At 54.6% G+C, this 18239-nt stretch overlaps 1 protein-coding gene and 1 long non-coding RNA gene across 12 annotated transcripts in view; both read right to left on the reverse strand.

Annotated features, from left to right (window-relative positions):
- The window catches only part of ANK1 (ankyrin 1), a 66384-nt gene that overhangs the window by 19094 nt on the left and 29051 nt on the right, over nt 1-18239 (reverse strand). For 6 of the 11 annotated variants that reach the window (XM_037371795.1, XM_037371799.1, XM_037371798.1 and 3 more), the window contains exons 2-17: nt 15168-15323; nt 11870-11971; nt 6228-6326; nt 5021-5119; nt 4241-4339; nt 3942-4127; nt 3705-3803; nt 3020-3118; nt 2602-2700; nt 1960-2157; nt 1778-1876; nt 1292-1390; nt 940-1038; nt 552-749; nt 279-377; nt 91-189 (exon numbers count right to left, since the gene is read on the reverse strand). In XM_037371795.1, the coding sequence (XP_037227692.1) occupies nt 91-189; nt 279-377; nt 552-749; nt 940-1038; nt 1292-1390; nt 1778-1876; nt 1960-2157; nt 2602-2700; nt 3020-3118; nt 3705-3803; nt 3942-4127; nt 4241-4339; nt 5021-5119; nt 6228-6326; nt 11870-11971; nt 15168-15323 (1929 nt within the window). Of the gene's footprint in view, nt 1-90; nt 190-278; nt 378-551; nt 750-939; nt 1039-1291; nt 1391-1777; nt 1877-1959; nt 2158-2601; nt 2701-3019; nt 3178-3704; nt 3804-3941; nt 4128-4240; nt 4340-5020; nt 5120-6227; nt 6327-11869; nt 11972-14011; nt 14363-15167; nt 15324-18239 lie in introns of those variants that run through there. The other 5 variants (XM_037371802.1, XM_037371796.1, XM_037371801.1 and 2 more) reach the window with 3 other exon arrangements.
- LOC119140440 lies at nt 7269-11862 on the reverse strand. The gene is made up of 2 exons (XR_005101622.1): nt 11461-11862; nt 7269-11247 (listed from the first exon to the last, which is right to left on the reverse strand). It is a non-coding gene; the product is annotated as an uncharacterized LOC119140440 (long non-coding RNA).

Raw genomic sequence — 18239 nt, forward strand, 5'->3', positions numbered from 1 at the left:
AGGGATGAGGGGCAACAATAGCCCCAGGCTAGCAGGCAACGGACACATGACACAGCCCCACACCCCCAGGGACACTCAGTCCAGCCTTACCCAGGCTGAGCTGTGCGGGGAGCTCCCCTTGGGAAGCAGCAGCTTGACGATCTCCAGGTTGTTGTGGTGCACAGCCACGTGCAGTGGGGTCAGGCCGTTCTGGGGAGGGGGAGAGGGCACAGACAGGTGAGACAGAGCTTCTCCCCATACCACACCACTCCTTCCACTGCCACAGGAGCAGCACTCACCTTCCCTGCTGCATTGGGATGAGCATCATGTGCCAGCAGCAGCTCTGCCACATCCACCTTCCCGTACTTGGCTGCCACATGGAGCGGGGTAAATCCTTTCTGAGGAGAAAGGCAGCCCATCACAGGATGTCAGGGATGAGGAGGAGAGCACTGGTGCATGCTGCGGCACAGGAGGAGGCTGCCCCTCCTGTGACAGGGACACTGTGCCACCAGCCTGCCCAGCCTTGGCCCAGCCAGGTCACACCTTCAGCAGCAGTGGCCACAGCAGCCTACCTTGGTCATGCAGGTCTGTGACGCCCCCTTCTCCAGCAGGGCCAGGGCTGTGTCCACATGCCCCTCTTTGGCAGTGATGTGCAAGGGCGTGTGCCCTGCTGTTGTGGCCAGGTTGGGCTCAGCATTGCTCTCCAGCAGGAGTTTGACCATGCCAGTGTGGCCAATGCGTGCAGCACAGTGCAGAGGAGTCTGGTCATCCTGCAAGGGAGGCAGAAGAGCTGTTTTGGCAGATTGGGACCAGTCCCTTGCTTGCCGTGCCAAAGGGGCCCCAGCCCTGCTCTTGCCATTGCACAGCCCCTGGCAAGCCAGGCTCTGGGTAAGCGAGAGCAAAGAAACCTGCGTTAATTATTCCCAGAGCTGGACTATCACACAGGATCTCTGTGCCTACCTTTGCCTTGGCATTGGCTTTGGCTTTGTTCTGCAGCAGGTACTTTGCCACATCCGTGTGCCCAGCTCTGGCTGCCATATGTAGGGGTGTCTCCACTTTCTGCACCAAGGACAGGATAAAGTGGTGAGGCCATAGGAGGGGATATGCCTTCCTGTGGTTGTTCCTCTGGCCTGAGCACTGGAGAGCAGTACCCACAACCTCTTCTGGTCCCTACCAGTTCCCGCTGCCAACACAAAGCAGGGGGCACCAGAGATTGCTCAGGAGAGCAATGGGTGCCTGACCTGGGCAATCCCCATCTCCTGCTCGACCTCGCCATGCTGGGTTCCCACAGCCCCAGCCAGATGGGACTCACCACATTGGACACATTAGGAGAGGCTCCACGCTGCAGCAGGGTCTTGACAATGGGCAGGTGCCCCATGAAGGCGGCCACGTGCAGGGGGGTCAGGCCAGACTGTGGAAAGAAAGGGGCCAGGAGCCAAATGGGGACTGATGGCCTTCCCAGCATCTCTTCCTGCCCCCTTCTCCCCCTCCCTGGGGCACACCTCAGCACAGAGGCAAACTCTGGGTTCCCAGCTTGGCCGGCCCCAGCAGCCTGGCAAGTGAGCCAAGGGGAACATGGGGAATGGCTGCCTCCTCCGCAGTCCCCCTGCCCTGCAAGAAGCAGGCTGTGGGGAGATGCTGCCAGGCTCAACAGTCTCTGAGCTGCAAAGAGCTCCAAGCCGCAATAAAGGAGGTGTCTGGGGACCAGCAGAGGCAACAGGGCCATCATCCCCTGCAGTGCTGCCTGCCGGGGACAGGCAGCAGCTGGAAAGCTGGGGCTGGGCTGCAACCCACCTACCTCCGTGACGGCATCGATGGAGGCACCTGTCTTCAGCAGCAGCTCCATCACCCGGATGTGGTTCTTCTTGCAGGCGATATGGAGGGGTGTGAAGCCATTCTGCAGATGGACAAATGGACAGCCATTAGTGAGAACGCTCTCCCTCTCCCCTGCCACAGCCCTGCCTGCCCCTCTTCACTCACCAGGGCTCGGGAGTTGGGCTTGGCCCCCTTCTCCACCAGCAGTTTGGCCACTCGGTGGTGCCCGCAGTGCGCGGCCACATGCAGCGGTGTTAGGTGGTCCAGCGTGATGTCATCGATCTCAGCACTGTACTGCAGGAGCAGGCGCACACAGTCCAGGTGGTCACCCTGCGCTGCCATGTGGATCGGCGACAAGCCATTCTACGACCACAGAGCGGGGCCTCAGGGCTGGGCCAGGAAGGGGGACCAGGCATCCCACCTAGCCCTTGCCTCACTCCCCTGGCCACAGCTCTGGGCCAGAAATGATGGCTTGCTCCCCAGGGTGCTACCAGAGAGAAGCCCCAAAATCCCTCACAGAGGCTTGCAAGGCGATGCTGAGCAGAGGCAGGGCCTGAAGAGCTGCTGACATGGGGCAGGCTGTCCCCAGGCCATCCCCTTCTCAGGGCTCGTTCCTTTGAAGCATGCAGCCCTCAGGCCAAGGGCTCCAGCTAGGGCCAAGGAGGAGGTCAGGAAGCTCCTTATACCTTGGCAGGCCAGAAAGTCAGCCCCAGCCACGGGTGGCATTCAGCAGCTGTGCACAGCTTGTTACCCCCTGCGCTGCCCCAGGACCTGGCACCAAGCACAGCCCCAGAGTCCCATGGATACCTTGGTTTTGGCTTGAATAGGAGCCCCATGGTCTAGCAGGATCTCTGCAATTCGCACATGTCCATTGCGAGCTGCACAGTGGAGAGGGGTCAGCTCATCCTGGGGAGAGAGAAAAGCTCAAGGGCTCAGCATAGGCAAGGGAGGGCACAGCTCTCCCCTCAGGCAGCACAGTAACAGGGGCTTCGGACTTGTTTGCAAAATAAGGCAAAATTGAGTCTGCCGTCAGCCCCCAGGGCGCACCCACTGTAGCCATACAGCCTCCTCTCACCTCTACGTACACCAGGGAAAAACCTGGCCCATCCCCTTAGTGCACCAGCAACCTTCCCTCACACACCCGGCAAGATGTCCACAGGGGATGCAGGGAGCTCAGGGAGGGAGATGGCCCGCGTACTTGCTGGTGATTCAGAAGTGGTCTTACCTTGGTCCTTGTCTCTATCTGAGCCCCGCGGTCCAGCAACAGGCGTACCATGATGATGTTGCCCCGGCGGGAGGCTATGTGCAGGGGAGTGATCCCATTCTGACAGAAGGAACAGCAGTCTGTTAGAGGGAGAAACCCCTTCTCTTTTCCCTGCGGGGCTGCAAGGAGTCACGGTATGAACAAAGGACAGAGGAGATCTAAATCCCTGCCCAGGGACGATGCAGGGGAACAGCTTGTTTCACAGGGCTGAGAGAGAGAGGGTGAGGACCTGCTCCTGCCTGCAGCTAAAGGCTGTGGACAGAAGCTGCACAGAGCTTGCAGGAAAGCATCAGCTCATGGATTTGGCTGCACCCGTGGGACTGAAGAGGCACACCAACTGCAGGGGCTATCAGCTCTGCCCTGCAGCAACAGCAACAGCTGTCCCTCAGCCTGGACACAAGGTGTCCCAAAGAGCTTCCAGGGATGCGTGGCTGCATCCGACAAAGGGGAGACATAGTAGAAAGGGCCCACGCTGGTTATTAATGGCAACTCCTCAGACACGCATCAGCGTGCTACCTTCTGCACGGTCCCACCTCTCCAGTGTACCCTGGCAGCTGCTGCTGCACCTACATGGAAAGGTGGCACAACATCCTCTTCTGGTGCTGAAGCAGTACCCGTCCCAGCAGCCTTCCCACTCTGCACTCACCTGGGGTGTGAAGTTGACACTGGCTCCACGGTTCAGCAGTAATTGGGCCACACTGAGGTTCTCGTAGTGGGCTGCAATGTGCAAGGGTGTAAATCCAGTCTAGGGGAAAGAAGGAGGGATCAGCCCAGCCAGACACATGCTCCCTGCTGAAAGGATGGATAAATACAGCATACCAAGCTGCTGTTCTCCCTGGGGATGTGGGAAAACTCCCAGAGACAGGGCGGGAAAGCCACACACCTTTGAGAGGACATCAGCATTGGGGTCATTCTGCAGCAGCACGGCAGCTGTGCGAGTGTCATCGTTGCGGGCTGCAATGTGCAGGGCGGGCAGGCGGACCTTTCCCTTTGTTCCATAGTTGATAAGGTGAGCAACCACATTCTCATGCCCTTGCTGCAGAGCCACAGCTAGTGGTGTGAAGCCATCCTGCCAAGGAGAGGCAGGTGAGAGAGGGAGAGCCAAGGAGCCATGGCAGCATCTGGCACATCCAACAGCAGCCCCAGCAAGCAGGGCCCCAGGGTCCTCCCCAAGGGTCTCACCTCTGTGGCTACGTTCTGGTTAGCTCCATTTTCCAGCAAGAACTTGACAACTTCCAGGTGGTTTTCCTGCGCTGCCATGTAGAGGGGGGTGAATCCTTTCTGCAAACACAGGGCCATGCACATCAACACAACTTTTCCTTGAGTGTCTTAGGTTCCTTGCAGATCTACACCCCATCAACACCCACACCCCCAGCTCACTGAACTGGGGCAAAAGCATACACAGTGTGGGTGTTTAAAAGGAAAAAACTAGCTACAGTGGAGCAATCACAGAGACCTGGAGCCCGAGGCTCCCCACATCCAGAAAGAACCAGGAGATGCTTCACAAGAGCCAGCTGAGGAGACACTGCCTTCCACTCACTGACACTACTCTCCCTTGCTCCAGGGACCTTTCTCCCATCAGGCAAAAGCTGAAGAGCTTGCAACCCCACCAGGCCCAAGAAAGAGAGAGCGAAGGAGGCACAGCATGTAAAGCTGCAGGGTTTGCTGGAGACCTTATGGCTGTGCCAGGGAGGCATTGGCCATGAGTCCTCCCTGGATGACTTCAGCGTGCTTGTGTGTGCTGCCATGGACTCCCTCTGCAGAGAGACCATGCTGGTCTCCCCACACCCCTCAAGAATCCCTCCCCACCACTTGCATACTCATCTTCTTCCGGGAGTCTGGCAGAGTCATCCTTGCCCCTGAACAGGAGTAGAGAGAGGTGCCCATGCCAGGCACAGCTCCCACCATGAGGGCACCATTATCACGCATGCTGGGTGCTTTTCCCACCCCAGGGCACTCTACCTGTGACTGCGCATTGACGTTGGCCCCATAGTTCACCAGTTCCCGCACCACGTCCCGTTGTCCAGCCAGGGCAGCAATGTGCAGGGCTGTGTTTCCTTTCTGAAAGACAGCACAGGGCAGCGCTCAGGGGCTGGAGCAGCCCTGGATACCAGGGGAAGACGAGGCTGACACGTGCTGACACACGTGCTGACACACGTGCAAACAGAGCAGCTGGCCAGGGGAAGCCTGTGGGGCCCTCACCCCATGCTCCGTCCCTGCAGCTATCCTTCACATTCGCTGGCCAGGGAAGAGAGTGATTTCATCTTTCCCATGAAGTTACTGGCAGCAAATGCTGTATGCATTGTCAGGCTCTGTGTACCTCCAGCACCAAGAGATGAGGAGGGGAAGGAGGATGGGGGAGCTGAACTGGCAGTCTTCAGGCAAAACTGCAGTGTGTGCCCAGGTAGCCAAGGCATCCAGCAGAGCTAGGGGATGATAAGCAGGCTGGAAAAACGCAGACACAGGCTCTTCCGACTTGTGCCTTTGGGTGGTGTGGCAGAATGCCAGACCCTGCTCCACGCCCTGAGCCCTGCCAGAGTGCCAGAGCCCTGGGGAGGTGGCAAGCCAGCCCCCTCCTGCTCTCGCAGTCTTTCAGACAGTGCTGGAGGCTGCTCATTTGTCAGCCCTGCTTGCCTGCGCGTTGTTTTGCTTGTTACTGAGCAAGAACCACTCCCTGCCGTGGTGATGCCAGGGAGGGAATGGTATGCTATTTAAGGAGCACCAGAGATTTCCAAGTTTGCTACAATGGTTCCAAGGCCATCTCAGCGTTGCAGCATGAAGGGGCTGCCCTGGGGCAGCAAGGGCTGACCTGAGCGTGCAGCCAGTGCCAGGAGGAGATGTGAGTAAAAACAGTAGTAGGACATGTTCTGGCTTCTGTTACTCCCCTCTTGAGCCTTCAGTGGCCCCCATGGCCACCACAGGGGAGAGGCATGGGCGGAGAAGAACCTCACACCCACCCGGCGGTACCCAGTACAGCTTCAACTGTGCTGAAATCAGAGCCCGGGTCCCAGGCCCCAGCCCAGCAGCACTGCCACCAGCACAGCCTTTCCAGGGGCTGAGAGCAAACAGCATGATTCACTGCTCTCATTCTCAGCTACTGCTGGCACGTCTGGCAGCAGTGGCAGGGTGCGGAACTGTGAGTAATGTGACCAGACTCCCTTAGCCTCACCTTGGTTGTTGTCTCCAAGACGATCTCCTTGTGCAGCAGCTCCACCACCATTTTCACATGGCCCTCCTTGGAGGCCAGGTGCAAGGCGTTCAGCCCGTTCTGGAGGAAGCAAAGGTGGGAGAGGGGCATTACTCACATGCTGGGGCTGGGGCTCTCTGGCGAAGCCCCTACTCTGAGCTCCTGTGCAGACACGACTGTGGGCATTTGGCTCATGCTGGAGAAAGTCCAGGCTGGTGGGAGCAGAAGTCATTGCCTTGCCCTTGAGCCCTGCGTTGGCACCCAGCATGACAGCCATGGTTAGCTCCATGCTGCCAGGGCAACTGCACACAGCTGAATGCCGAGCTGCTGACTAATGCTGAAGGTTTCTCTATGAGCAAAACACACAGCCCCCATAGACAATTTCCTATGGACGGGTGGCACCACAGCTCAGCATGTGTGTGCTTGGTGCCACAGGCACTGTTTCAGTCCCTCCCTGCTCATGACACATCTCTGATGTCAGCTCCTGTGTCTTTGCCCAAGTGACTTTCCTCGGAGTGCTCCTGCACACGATTGTCAGGCTTCTCAGACTTGAAGCACAAAGCTGAGCTTTGTGCATGGCCCAGAGTGAGGATGCACCAGAGCTGATGTGTAAGTGCACATGCAAACCTTAAACTTAACAGTTACACAGACAAAAGCGCAGTGAGAAGCTCTGCCTGGGACAATGATTTTATTAAGCAGCTGCCAAATTTAATTCACAACAGTTCAGGAGCTTCCAGTCCACCAGCTGGCTTCTTCCTGGCTTTGCAGACTGCCTACCAACAGCCCCATCCTGCAGCCCGTGCTCAGCATAGGGTCAGCTTTGCTCCCTCAGAGTTTAACTGCAGCAAAGAGCACAGAGAAAGTGTTTGCTGTGCCACTACTAAGCTCTACCAGTTCCAGGAAGCTCCCAAACAAATGAAGTGACTTCTCAGGAAGTCAAAACCCCCAGTTTAGGTCATCTTTTTCCTACACATGGAAAAGATGAGGTGCACTAGGTGCAGAGGGCTGGCCAGCACCCTTTTAGCATCATGACCTGACCAGAAGGGGTCAGGCCAGCCAGCATGCTAAAGGCTGCAAAGAGAGCTTCTGCTCCATTATTTCTGACACCCTCTTCCGCTTCCCAGATGCGAATAAAAGGTCTGGGATATTTGCTAGCAAAGAGGTTCAATATGCAGGCAATGTCAGATGTCACTTTTTCCCCATAAGGCAAATGTCCCTTGTCCCTCACTTCTCCCAGGTGGATGCATTATGTTTACTCACCCCTACGCAATGCTGTCATGTGGCAAAGAGACATCAGCTCCCTGGGAGCACGCAGTCCTGCCCAAGTACTCCACCTCCCAACCATCTGTTTCAGCTCCTCTAGAGTACTGGAAGGTCACTTCACAGAATTGCTTCATCCCCACCTGAATATAGGTAGGGGAGCAGAAAATGCCTGGGGAAGCTCCAGTTCCAGCACTCAACACTCCAATTAAACTTAGAACAGCTTCAAGAGTGTTATCATACTAGAAAAAGGTTTCCCACCCTCTCTTACTCAAAGCACCAGCTATCCAGGATCACAGCTGAAGACTCACAGATTCTTTTTCTCAACTCTGATTAAAGCACAAAGAGAAAACCCCTAAAAATTCACAGGCTTCCTCAGCACACCAACTCCAAAATTCCCAAGAGCCTCAAGCACAAAAGGCCTGCTTCCAAGGGAAAATGAAGTGGGAATGTTGCAAAACCCACAGAACAGAGCCACCAAAAGGAAACAGTCCCCAACCAGACCTGGCTATACGGCACGTATCACCTCGGACAAGCCCAGCTCCTTTGACTAAGAAACATCTATGCAACCCCACACAGATGGTCACTGACACCCTCACCTTCATGAGCTCACAAGTCAGATATGTGGCCACAGACACACATGCTTTTTCTCCATTACACTTGCACGACAAATGCCTGGAGTGCAAGATAGATGCTTGATTGCTCTCCTCAGCATACATCCTTTTACACAAGGGATTCATAAATAACCTTCTGAATGCTGAAAACCTGTGAGGAATCATTATTCTCTGGCCTTACAACAATAAGCACAACGTTTGCAGGAGATAGTTTCCCAGAGGCCCATCGATATTTCTGCTCCAGGAAGAATACAGGCTGTTTTGCATATCTGCTTTGTCTTGACAGATCATCTGACCCAAAACCGCCACAAGATGTACTTAATTTCAAAGGTGCTGTATTCCCCTCACTAAGTGCTGCAAACGCTTCCCAGAAATCCCAGTCGCTGGCTGTCAGTGCGACAGACACAGCCCTACAGACAAACACAGAAGGCAGGACTTAGCACTTTGCCTGCACCAAAACAGGGTCATGCCACAGACTGCCCACTCTGCCCACCCCAACAGAGACTATCCCCTAGGACCGCATGCTGGCACAGTGCTGTTCTTGCTGGTGAGGGTCCTGGCAGCAAGACGCACCCATCCTCAGGCTTCCAGCTCCTCATGGATGATATGGGAGCATGCAGGAATTTGAAACACAATGGAGGTGAATGATGAAGGCACTGATGCAGATGGCAGCAATGAAGGGGATTAAATTGGAGGGATGAAGATCAGATGGCATGTCAAGGTCTCTGCACTTGAGTAAGAATACAGGGCCTGTGGGATAGGTCTGACCACATATATCCCTCTTTATTCTATACAGGACATGTGAGGTTGGACCTTTCTCACAGGTCTGATATTCCTCAGAAGGAAACCCTAAAGTGCCATCTAACCTCAGGGAGATGGCAGGAACCAGTGCAAAGACGTCACCAAAAGAAGTGCCTCATACTGTTGTAGCCATGTGCTCCCCATCAAGGTGTTAAATCCCTTCACCAGCACCAGAAATCGGGCTGCAAACAGGACTTGTAGCTGGCCAGTGGAGACAGCTGAGGACTGTCTTTCTGGGTGACGAAGAAGATCAAAGCTATTGTCTTTAGCTTGGGGCTGGGTCTCCCTGTTTTAATTCTTTGCAGACTCCTTTCCAGAACCACATATTCCTCTGCACTAGAGTGGTACAGGAGTAGTGTACAATGCAGAAATCCCTCCTCCACTTTCAGGCTTGTCATTCGACATGAGTGAACATCCGTGGCGTGATCTGCGTGTGGAGTCTCCCATCTCAGAAGGCATGGGCCAGCGTGGCCAAACACAGCCCCCATCTACTCTTGCTCCTCTCCTCCAGACAACCACAGGAACTGACAGGTGGGAATTCTCTGAGCCACTTCTGAACAGGCAAAGTAAGATGATTTCCCCTGCCAGGCTCTGCTCTAGCTTCTACACACACAGAGCATGCACGAATGTGCCACGCGTGGCAGCATCCCCACTCCTTCCTGGAGAGGATTGCAGCACATATGTCAGCAGCAGGATCTCCCTGCTCCTTGTGACTTGCTTTCCCAGAGGTCCATAAGGGAGCAGTGGGTGCATGAAACACCTGTTTACCTCTGCTTGTTTATGGCTAAGTGGAAGCAAGAGCGGTGTGACTGCTTCCAGTGACTGGCCTGCTGCTGTGGCTCAATTCTGTGTGGCTTCTTCTCCCCTTCAAGAGAGACTAAGGGAGGAGCAGTTGGTGGTTTAATGACTGGGCCAAATTCTGAAATAAAGCACAGCAACTTGGAAGATCCCCAGGTGCAAGCACACAATCTGCTCAGTGCCAAGTACAAGCCAAGTCCCGCAGCCCAGTGCTAAGAGCATCTCACATGGCCTCTCTTTACAAACCCTGTACCTTTGGGGTCAGAGCCTCTAACCCATGAAGGGGACACCATGGAAAAACTCATCTTCAAAGGACTCTGAAACTGAACACTTTCTACCTCTTCTCCCTACAAGACCCTCTGATCTAAATCCCATATGTCCCCAGACAGCCCCAGCATAGAAGTCTGAGAGTACCTGGATGCTGATTATGAACAAATAATCCAGATAATACAGGGATGAAAAAAATGAGCATCTCCTGAGCTTTCCCCAAACCTCATCTAGTGTTCCAAAGAGGAGGAGGGAAGCTGCAGTCTGCCCCAGGGGTCTGCAGAAGCCCAGCATCCCTGCACAATAGCATCAGTCAGAAAAGAAAAAAAGACGGTGACATTTCCTGGGGGAACCTGCCCGCAGTAACTACACTGGCCACTGCAGTGCACAAATAAGTAGGTCTGAACTTATGCTTGATTTGGGCACTTGATACTAAACCAGGTGCATATACATTTGTGCTACCTGCTGAGTCAGTCTCCCCAGCATCACTACTGCTCTGGAAAGCAGCCAACAGTGCAGTCTGTCTGTCCCCTGCTGCTCAGCGCAAGCCCCCTGAGTCTTTCCCTACAGTACCTACCCCAGCTCAGGCTGAGCCACTTCCATTTGGCAGCTACACAGATACAAAACGTTCTGTCGATTACTTGCAAACAATTCTGCCTGCAGCTATTTTTGCCTGGGGCAGACCTGCCTGTGCCCTGGGCCAGGAGGCACTACACCTGCCCAGCACCTCCTACACCACCAAGACTGGCATTTTGCAAACAACCCCTGCTTCTGTTAAGCTGCAACTTCTGAGAATCTGAAAGCCTGAGCACTGCAGGCAAGGAGAATATCCCCAGCAGTGACTCCTGCTACATCCCAGCCACCTTGCTACACCCTCTGCCCTCTGATAAGCAGCTGAGCCCCTTCCAACTGTCAGTTGCTTGTCACCCTAAAGGAGCCCCAGATCTCCCTCTCTGCTTACCTGTTAATGCCCTTTGCTATGCTCCAGCTAGCACTGCCAGGCTCCCCAGATTTGTACAGCTAGTGCTGCTCCCCCTGCCCCAAAGACGATGCTCCAGATCTGCCTTCTGGTCAGCTGTTCTCCTCTCCAGCATAGGACCTGTTTCTACTCGGTTCAGCTGTGGAAGGCTCCCCAGCAAGGGGCTGCTCTCATGCTGCTGTCTGCCCTTCGTGGTCCCTCCCCTGGACTCAATTCTGGTTAGGAGCTCCAGTGCCAGCTGCTTGGTACAGGCAGGGATGAGGGGCTGCAGGTTGCCTGGAGCCTGGCAGGGGTGGTGCACGTGAGAGGAGTTGGGGTCTGCCAGGACACTCAAGTCCACACCCCAGGGATCCCCCCACTGGCTTGGCAGTCACAGCTCCATGCTTTGCTAGAATGGTGTGCACCCATCCCTCAGCTGGGCACACCACAGCTCTGGAGACAAGTGCCTGGAGACTGCATGGTGCCTTTGCAGGGCAGATCAACCCCAGGAAATTACCTTCACGCAGTGAAGTCGCTGCTGTGCTCCACCTGACACAGCACCTCTTTTGTCTGACCCCCAGATGCTTCATCTGGAGCCAGGCACACAGGTGCAGGAGGGTAGGGAGGTCAGGACAGGCAGCCTCTCCCACAATTTTTTTAAACTTCCTCCACCAAGCAACTTATTACCAACCAACTCGTATTCTCTGCTCCGTGACAAGTGGAACTGCGGGATCAGGGCAGGTCCTCCCAGTCAGCTACGCAGAGCAGAGTAAGCAAAGCAGCCGTGGGGAACCTTCCTGCCTCCATCCTATGGGAGCAGTCTGTAAGGAGGGGGTGCAGTGGATGCCACTGGGCCCAGGGAAGCCACCACACAGCATGCTTCATGAACCAGAGGTGGCACCAGAAGCCCTGTGAGTTTCACATACCTGGTTACAGGTGTTAATATCTACCCCATTCCTGAGGTAATCCAAGGCTTTCTCCAGATTCCCGGATCTTGCAGCTCTCAGGAAACCAGTTGCAGTATCGGCCTTGGGGAAAAAAAAGAAAAAGCATGAGACAGAGTCCCTCTGTCCTCCCCCATCACCAGCACAGGGCCAGCTCCTCAGTTGCAGAGAACATGACTCCAGAGACAGGCAGGTCAAGGTGGGAACTGCAGGGACAGACTGAGGTGCCCCAGATCAGGTAGGAAGAGGCAGGGCTGGGACCTGGACTTAGAGTGAAGGCCATCCAGATGACAGGGCAGGAGAGCTACATGAGGTCTGCAGCTTGTCCCAGCACTGCAGGCGTGGTAGGGAGGAACCTCTAAGGGGACTCTGCAACCAGAAACACCTCTGTGTCCTGGCTGAGAGACTGCAGTGATGGATGGAGCCTAGGCCACAGCTGTGGTGAGCCCATCTCTGCTGTCCTCCAGAAACGGCTGGCTGTGGTGACGAGTCTGAGTGCCGGCACCAGGGACAACGACCCTGGCTGAGCGCCCCGCATCCAGGAAAGTCATAACTCTCTGTTCTGACAGAAAGAAGGCAGTGCCTCCCTGCACCACTAAAACACAGCCACCCCAGGCAAGGCACAGCAATACTGCAAGCAACACTTTAGCAGTGTAAGGCAGCAAATGAAGGCCATGGGATGGCTCACCAGAAGCTGTAGAACAACAGGGTGGAAATGAAGTGGCATGGCTGTGTGAGGCTTGGACCTTGGACTGGTAACTGCGAGCTGCTGCCTGCCTGCTAGGTCCAGACCAAAGGGCTCTCTGCAGCAAAGAGCCATGAGACTTCCACAGCAAGGGCGCGTGACACACTCCTCTGCCCTCAGCTCAACAGAAAATCAGAACCCCTCTTGTACCACTCAGGCTGGGACTGAACAAGGGACCTCCTGTCCTACAAAAGCCCATATCCTGCCATCCCAAGCTGTCCTCTAGTGCCCACAGCCTGGCTGTGGAGGAACACCCAGGAATAGGAAGCTCCTGGATAGGAGCTGGAAGCAGCATGGCCACTGAGGACAGCCCTGGAGACAGAGCTAGGCAGGATGATGCACCACATGGGTTCAGGGTGTCTCTCTTCCCCTCTCTTTGCAGGATCAGTCATTTGAATTTGGACTTCGAAGCAGCATAACTCAGCTGCCTTCTGCTCTCCTCCATCTGCCTCCCCCAGCCCATCCTTTTTGCCTGACCCTCTTACCCCACAGAAATGTAGCCATGTCCTGGGCCCATCACTCTGCTACCCCCTGCAGAAGGAAGACCCACAGAGAGGGTGTCCTGACCCCCACTGTGCTAGGCACACCCTGCAGGATCCTGCCTGGGCTCCCGCAGCTGTGGCTGGGTGCTGTGGCCCCTTCTGGGGCAGCCCGCAGGGTCAGAGGGACAGGTAGTGGAGGGCAGCACCACCATGCCCTGTCCCACTGCGCAGCCTCCACATGCAGAGGGAACACATGCTGATCGCCTGACCTCCTGTGCCAGCTGGCTCCACTTGCTACTGCCTCAGGGGAGAGCCCTGTCCATCTGGAAAGAGCCCCCAGATTCACAGCAGAGCTGCCGGCTTTGCGGAGGGCTGTGAGCACAGAGGAGACATGACGTGGTGCCTCAGTGCTCTGCTCGTACAGGATGATCTACTGTAAGGGGCAGAAGGCAGCACCAGCTCTCTGCTTGGGAGTGCACATCTGCTCTCTGAGCTCTCCGTGCTGTTGGGTCTAGCAAGGAAACACTGACGGCTTCAAGCAACAGGTTGAACGCAAAGAGCTTTTCCAACTCCAGACCCTGCTAGAAGCCTCGGCATCTCAGGTCAGGATCAAGGACAGGGTAGCACCTCAGCTACACTGCCAGCATGCCAGCCGTAGCACAGACCTTCAACAGCAAACCCCTTGGAAAGTCCAAGTACAGCTCAGCCAGGGTCTCCCACCCACGGGACACGCACGGAACTTCGAAGATTAAAATGGTAGAACTCTACAGGCTCCAGCAGCAAAAGGGATCCTGAAGCCCTAGCACGCTCAGCAGCAGAGTCTACCGGCAGAAAGCAAGCAGAAAAGCAAAGCGGAGGTCTCTGTGGGCACAAAGGAGAAGTGCATTGTATACTCACAGCCACGTCTGGACCGGACCTGCCCTTTCGTGCTGCCATAGTCCGGCACTTCAGCTGAAACCTGAGCCTGGTGTCCCCTCTCTCCCTCCTTGGTTATCTACTCCCCAGCTTTGAGAGAGCCAGTAAGTTACATTGCATTCTATCTAAAAATACAGGCTCCCTCCTCGCTCCAACGCAGACCCTGCAGGGATCGCCAGCCGCTAATGGAATTTGTTCATTTTCTCTCCATTATTGTGTCAGACAGGATATTTAGTACCAAGCTGCCTCCGGAAAGCAGATGACTGCTGACAAGTGCAGGGAGCGGGTCAGAGCTGCAGGTATCACCTCAGGAACAGCAGAGAAAGAACAACCCCACAGACATGCCCGGGAGCCTGGCATTTCACAGGTAACACCCACCACAGAGGAGAGGGGTCGCAGCTCCCTCCCAGCCCTCTGGATGCAGGGGGGGAGGGGGGGGGGCGAAGGGCCTTGGAGAAAGTACTGAGGCATGACTGCTTCAGAAGTACTGCCCCTCCGCTCCCCATGCACCTTTCAGAGGTGCATAGAGAGATGCAAGACATCAGACACCAGCAGTCAGACAACACATGCAGTCAGAGAAGAAGGGATAGCTCAGCTCAAAAAAAAGCAGAGGAAATAGGTGTGCATATGTTGCCCTTCCAGTGTCAGTGTGCATGTTGGGAGTGCCCACCTATCACTCGGGGCATTCGTTCACTAGGGAACTGGGGTACAGATTGGGTCACTGCCATCTCCTGAATTTCAGCAAAAGGGAGCAGTGACAGCAAGAAACGCAGAGACCTGTGGGCACAAGCAGATGTGCATATCAAAAAGATACACACAGAGTCCAGCCAGCGCACCAGCGTACCTGAATACCAACACACACACGGCACAGCTACCATCCACTAATAAGCACCAAGCTTAGTATGGGCATGCTACATGCACCCCCCCACTCTGTACACACACATGCACGCAGCCACTCGCTACCCACATGCCCCGGGATACACCGCAACTCCTTCCAGAAGCAGAGACTGCCTCTGCTGGTCTTCCTTTCTTCGGAGTTTGTAGTGTTTCTTTCCATTCTCCTTTGCCTTCCTAGCAATTTTCCAGGAAGGAGCTATTGCAGAGGAGAAAACAAACTGCCTCGCTTGCCATTGTGTACCTTTTGCACTCTCATGCAGCTGCTAAATCCCACACACAGGTGGTGTGCTCCACAGACTTCTAGATGTTCAGGCTGTGAAGTGTCAGTGGGCTGCTGCCAGCAGTTCCCTGGGGGAGAAGCCTCAGATCTGGACTTCACAAAATACTCCAACACCTTCTAAAGTAAAAAAAAACCAAACCAAACAACCATAGCACAGCACATTGGACTGTGCTTCTATTCTCCTTCCTTTTCTTCCAGGAAAAAGCTCCCCTTGCCTGCTGACAATCTATATTTTTCCCTTTTCCTCTCCTGGCCCTGATCAGTGATGTCCTGTGTTCCCATTCACAGGTATCCTCCTGCTCTCACAGCCTGGCCCCGCATAGCATTACTGCTGCTGGGTGAATGTCCTAGCCACTTCAACCCAACGTGAGAAGCCTGGACTTGGCCAAGCCCATTGCACTGTAGCTGTGGCTAAGGCAATAAGCAAAGGGGAAGTTCTCCAAACCAGAGGTTCAGGCTGGGTTTCAAGGGCTGCAGTCAGTTACAGAGGTTCAGTAACCCTGCTCTGTCTTCAGGCTGCGGTTGGAGTCCTGCTTTAATCTCTCCTGGCACTACCTCACTTGCACTCCCACCCAGGGAGGAGCCCTTACCAACTCCTGCACATCACTGATAAAAGGAAGGGAGGGTCTCAGCATTGCCTCCTTCTGTGAAAGATGTCAATAGCCCACTCTGTACAAGCTGCTAAATGATGCAAGTGGATATCCCAAGTGCAAATGAGTTCAGGGACTTCTGCTGATCTAACAGTGTTTTCTGGGACAGGCAAAGACAGGCAAGAAGCAAGTTGCCACGCTATTCCAGACTGGCAAAACGCATATGTGCATCCTGCTACACTACACTGTCCTCTATACCTTAACTGTCCACTTGTGTCTTCTATCTGCAGGTCTTCTGCTAGAGTGACAAGGCAGCCTGAGCAGGGACTGCAACTCCTTTTGCTGCTTATATAGTACCCACCATGAGGAAGGGAGGAACTGGCTTCTTGCTGAGGAGCTCTGGAGGAGTTGGGATCCCTCCACCGCAAGGATGTGCACATGGGTCTGTGGGACTCCCTGGGAACATGTCCTGCTACTGACAAGGCCAAAGATGCCCAAAGAAAGGGACTGCGTGCCCTTTCCAACAGGTGTCTCACTCCAGCAGCCCCTGGAGAGCAGCCCTGCCAGTGCCACACAACCACCAGGCCACAGCATGGGCAGGTGAGGGGCAGCACACCCAGTCAGAGGTTGCTAGCATCCACCAGACCTCACTGCCCGCACAAAGTGCTTTGATGCTTAAAACCAGCTGATTCCCTGCTCCATTGGAAAAGCCACAAGGATTAGTTACAAAGAGGGGAGAGTGTGGCAGCTTGCAGTCACTGTGAGGTTTTTTTTTTAAATGGGCTGTAATTTCTTCACTCTGTACCCAGAGGCATCACATAGCCAGAGCTGGCCTGCAACTGAAACATGCGGTGCTACAGGGAATTCTCAGTCTCAACTCAGTCTCATCACTCAGCCCCTGCTTGTCCCCTTCCCTGGTCTCTGCCACGGAGCTTTCAGAGTCTCTGGCCTCACTGAAGAACAGTGCTGCTCTTATACTAGAGAAGAGGAATTGCAGCACAGAATTTCAAATAACAAATTACCTCCCACACCTTGAGGAGCAAAATGCTTTCTGCCAAACAGCAGCCAGACCCAGCGGCCAGGAAGTTTGGGTCTGCTCACCCAGCTGATGCCTGCAGGGGAAGAGAGGGAAGCTGGCTGTGTGGCAGTTTTGCCTTAGTCCCTGCATGCCAGAGGCAGAAGGATGCAGACCAGGCCTGTCTACACTATCCTTGGGGCAAGCACCCTCCTGCCAGCCCTGGCACTTGTTCAGTTTTGTTTCTTCCAGGCATAGCTACTGGAAAACCTTGCCAGTGAGGAGCAGCAGGCTTTGCTGTGTGAAAAGCTTCCTATGGCTGCTTCATAGCAAAGATCTTGAAAGCAAGCACCACTACACAGGCTTCTTGCTGTCTCATGAGCTTTGGCATTAATGATATCTCTGCACTTCAAACTCTCTTGCCTTTTCTGTATTCTTTGGAAGCCCTGTGCTCCTTCCAGCAAGGAGCTTAGCAGCTCCTATTCTGCACACTGCAGGCATCTGTTTGCAGCTCCATTGTTCTAACACTCTCTAGAAACCCCTTATCAGGAGCAACATGTGCCATCCTTTCTCTGGAGTACATTAGGAGCAAAGTCAGCTGAGGTATTTTGCAAACTGGGATGTGCAAATCGTGTGAACAGCAGAGGAACAGCAACAGGAGGGCCACTTCCAAGAGTCATGTGCTGCTGCTAAGGGGAAGGCACAGCTTTACCATTGGCCCTACCTGGGGGAGGCAGCAGTAGCTTTTGGCCCTGCCAAGCAGACACACTTCCTCCTGGACATGGCTAGTCTGCCAGTGAACAGCGGGGTAAACAGAGCCAGGCTGACATGGCTCATGGAGCAGAGGACAGAGGAGGTCCAGCAAGGAAACACTGGGCAGCCTCGGCAGCACACAGTCGCCCCAACAAGCAAAGAGCCCCCGTACTGGCAGTGAGATGCAAACCTGAACCCTAGCACCAAAGCCATGTATTGCTATGGGCATCCTACCTAAACAGCGTGGAAAGGTCCAACTCACATCTAGGAGTTCATCATCCAGTCACTTCCAGTCACTGGTGCCAGGGTGCTGGAACCTAAGGTCAGCGCTGCCAGCTGGGGAGGTACTGCAATAAACCTTGCTACATCCCTTGGCATTTGCTTTGGCATTTCTTTGCTCATGTGGGCTTGTGTCCAGTGGTGGGCATGATCCTCACCTTTGAGGGATTATTTCCAGCAGAGACAGCAAAATCTTACACCAGCGCAGTGGTTACTTTTAAGCAGTTGGCCAACCTAGGGATTTCTCTGGAGCCAGGGCTCATTTGGACCTCCTTGCCTTACAGATATCGAGTGCCCAGGTCTGCAGGTGGTAACTTGGATCTTTTCTCATCAGATGAGAAGAATATGTCAGTCCTGGAAACACACTAGAACAGCTGGTAAGATTAAAAGCATAAG

Source organism: Falco rusticolus, chromosome 20 (assembly GCF_015220075.1).
Source record: "Falco rusticolus isolate bFalRus1 chromosome 20, bFalRus1.pri, whole genome shotgun sequence".
Lineage (NCBI taxonomy): Eukaryota > Metazoa > Chordata > Aves > Falconiformes > Falconidae > Falco > Falco rusticolus.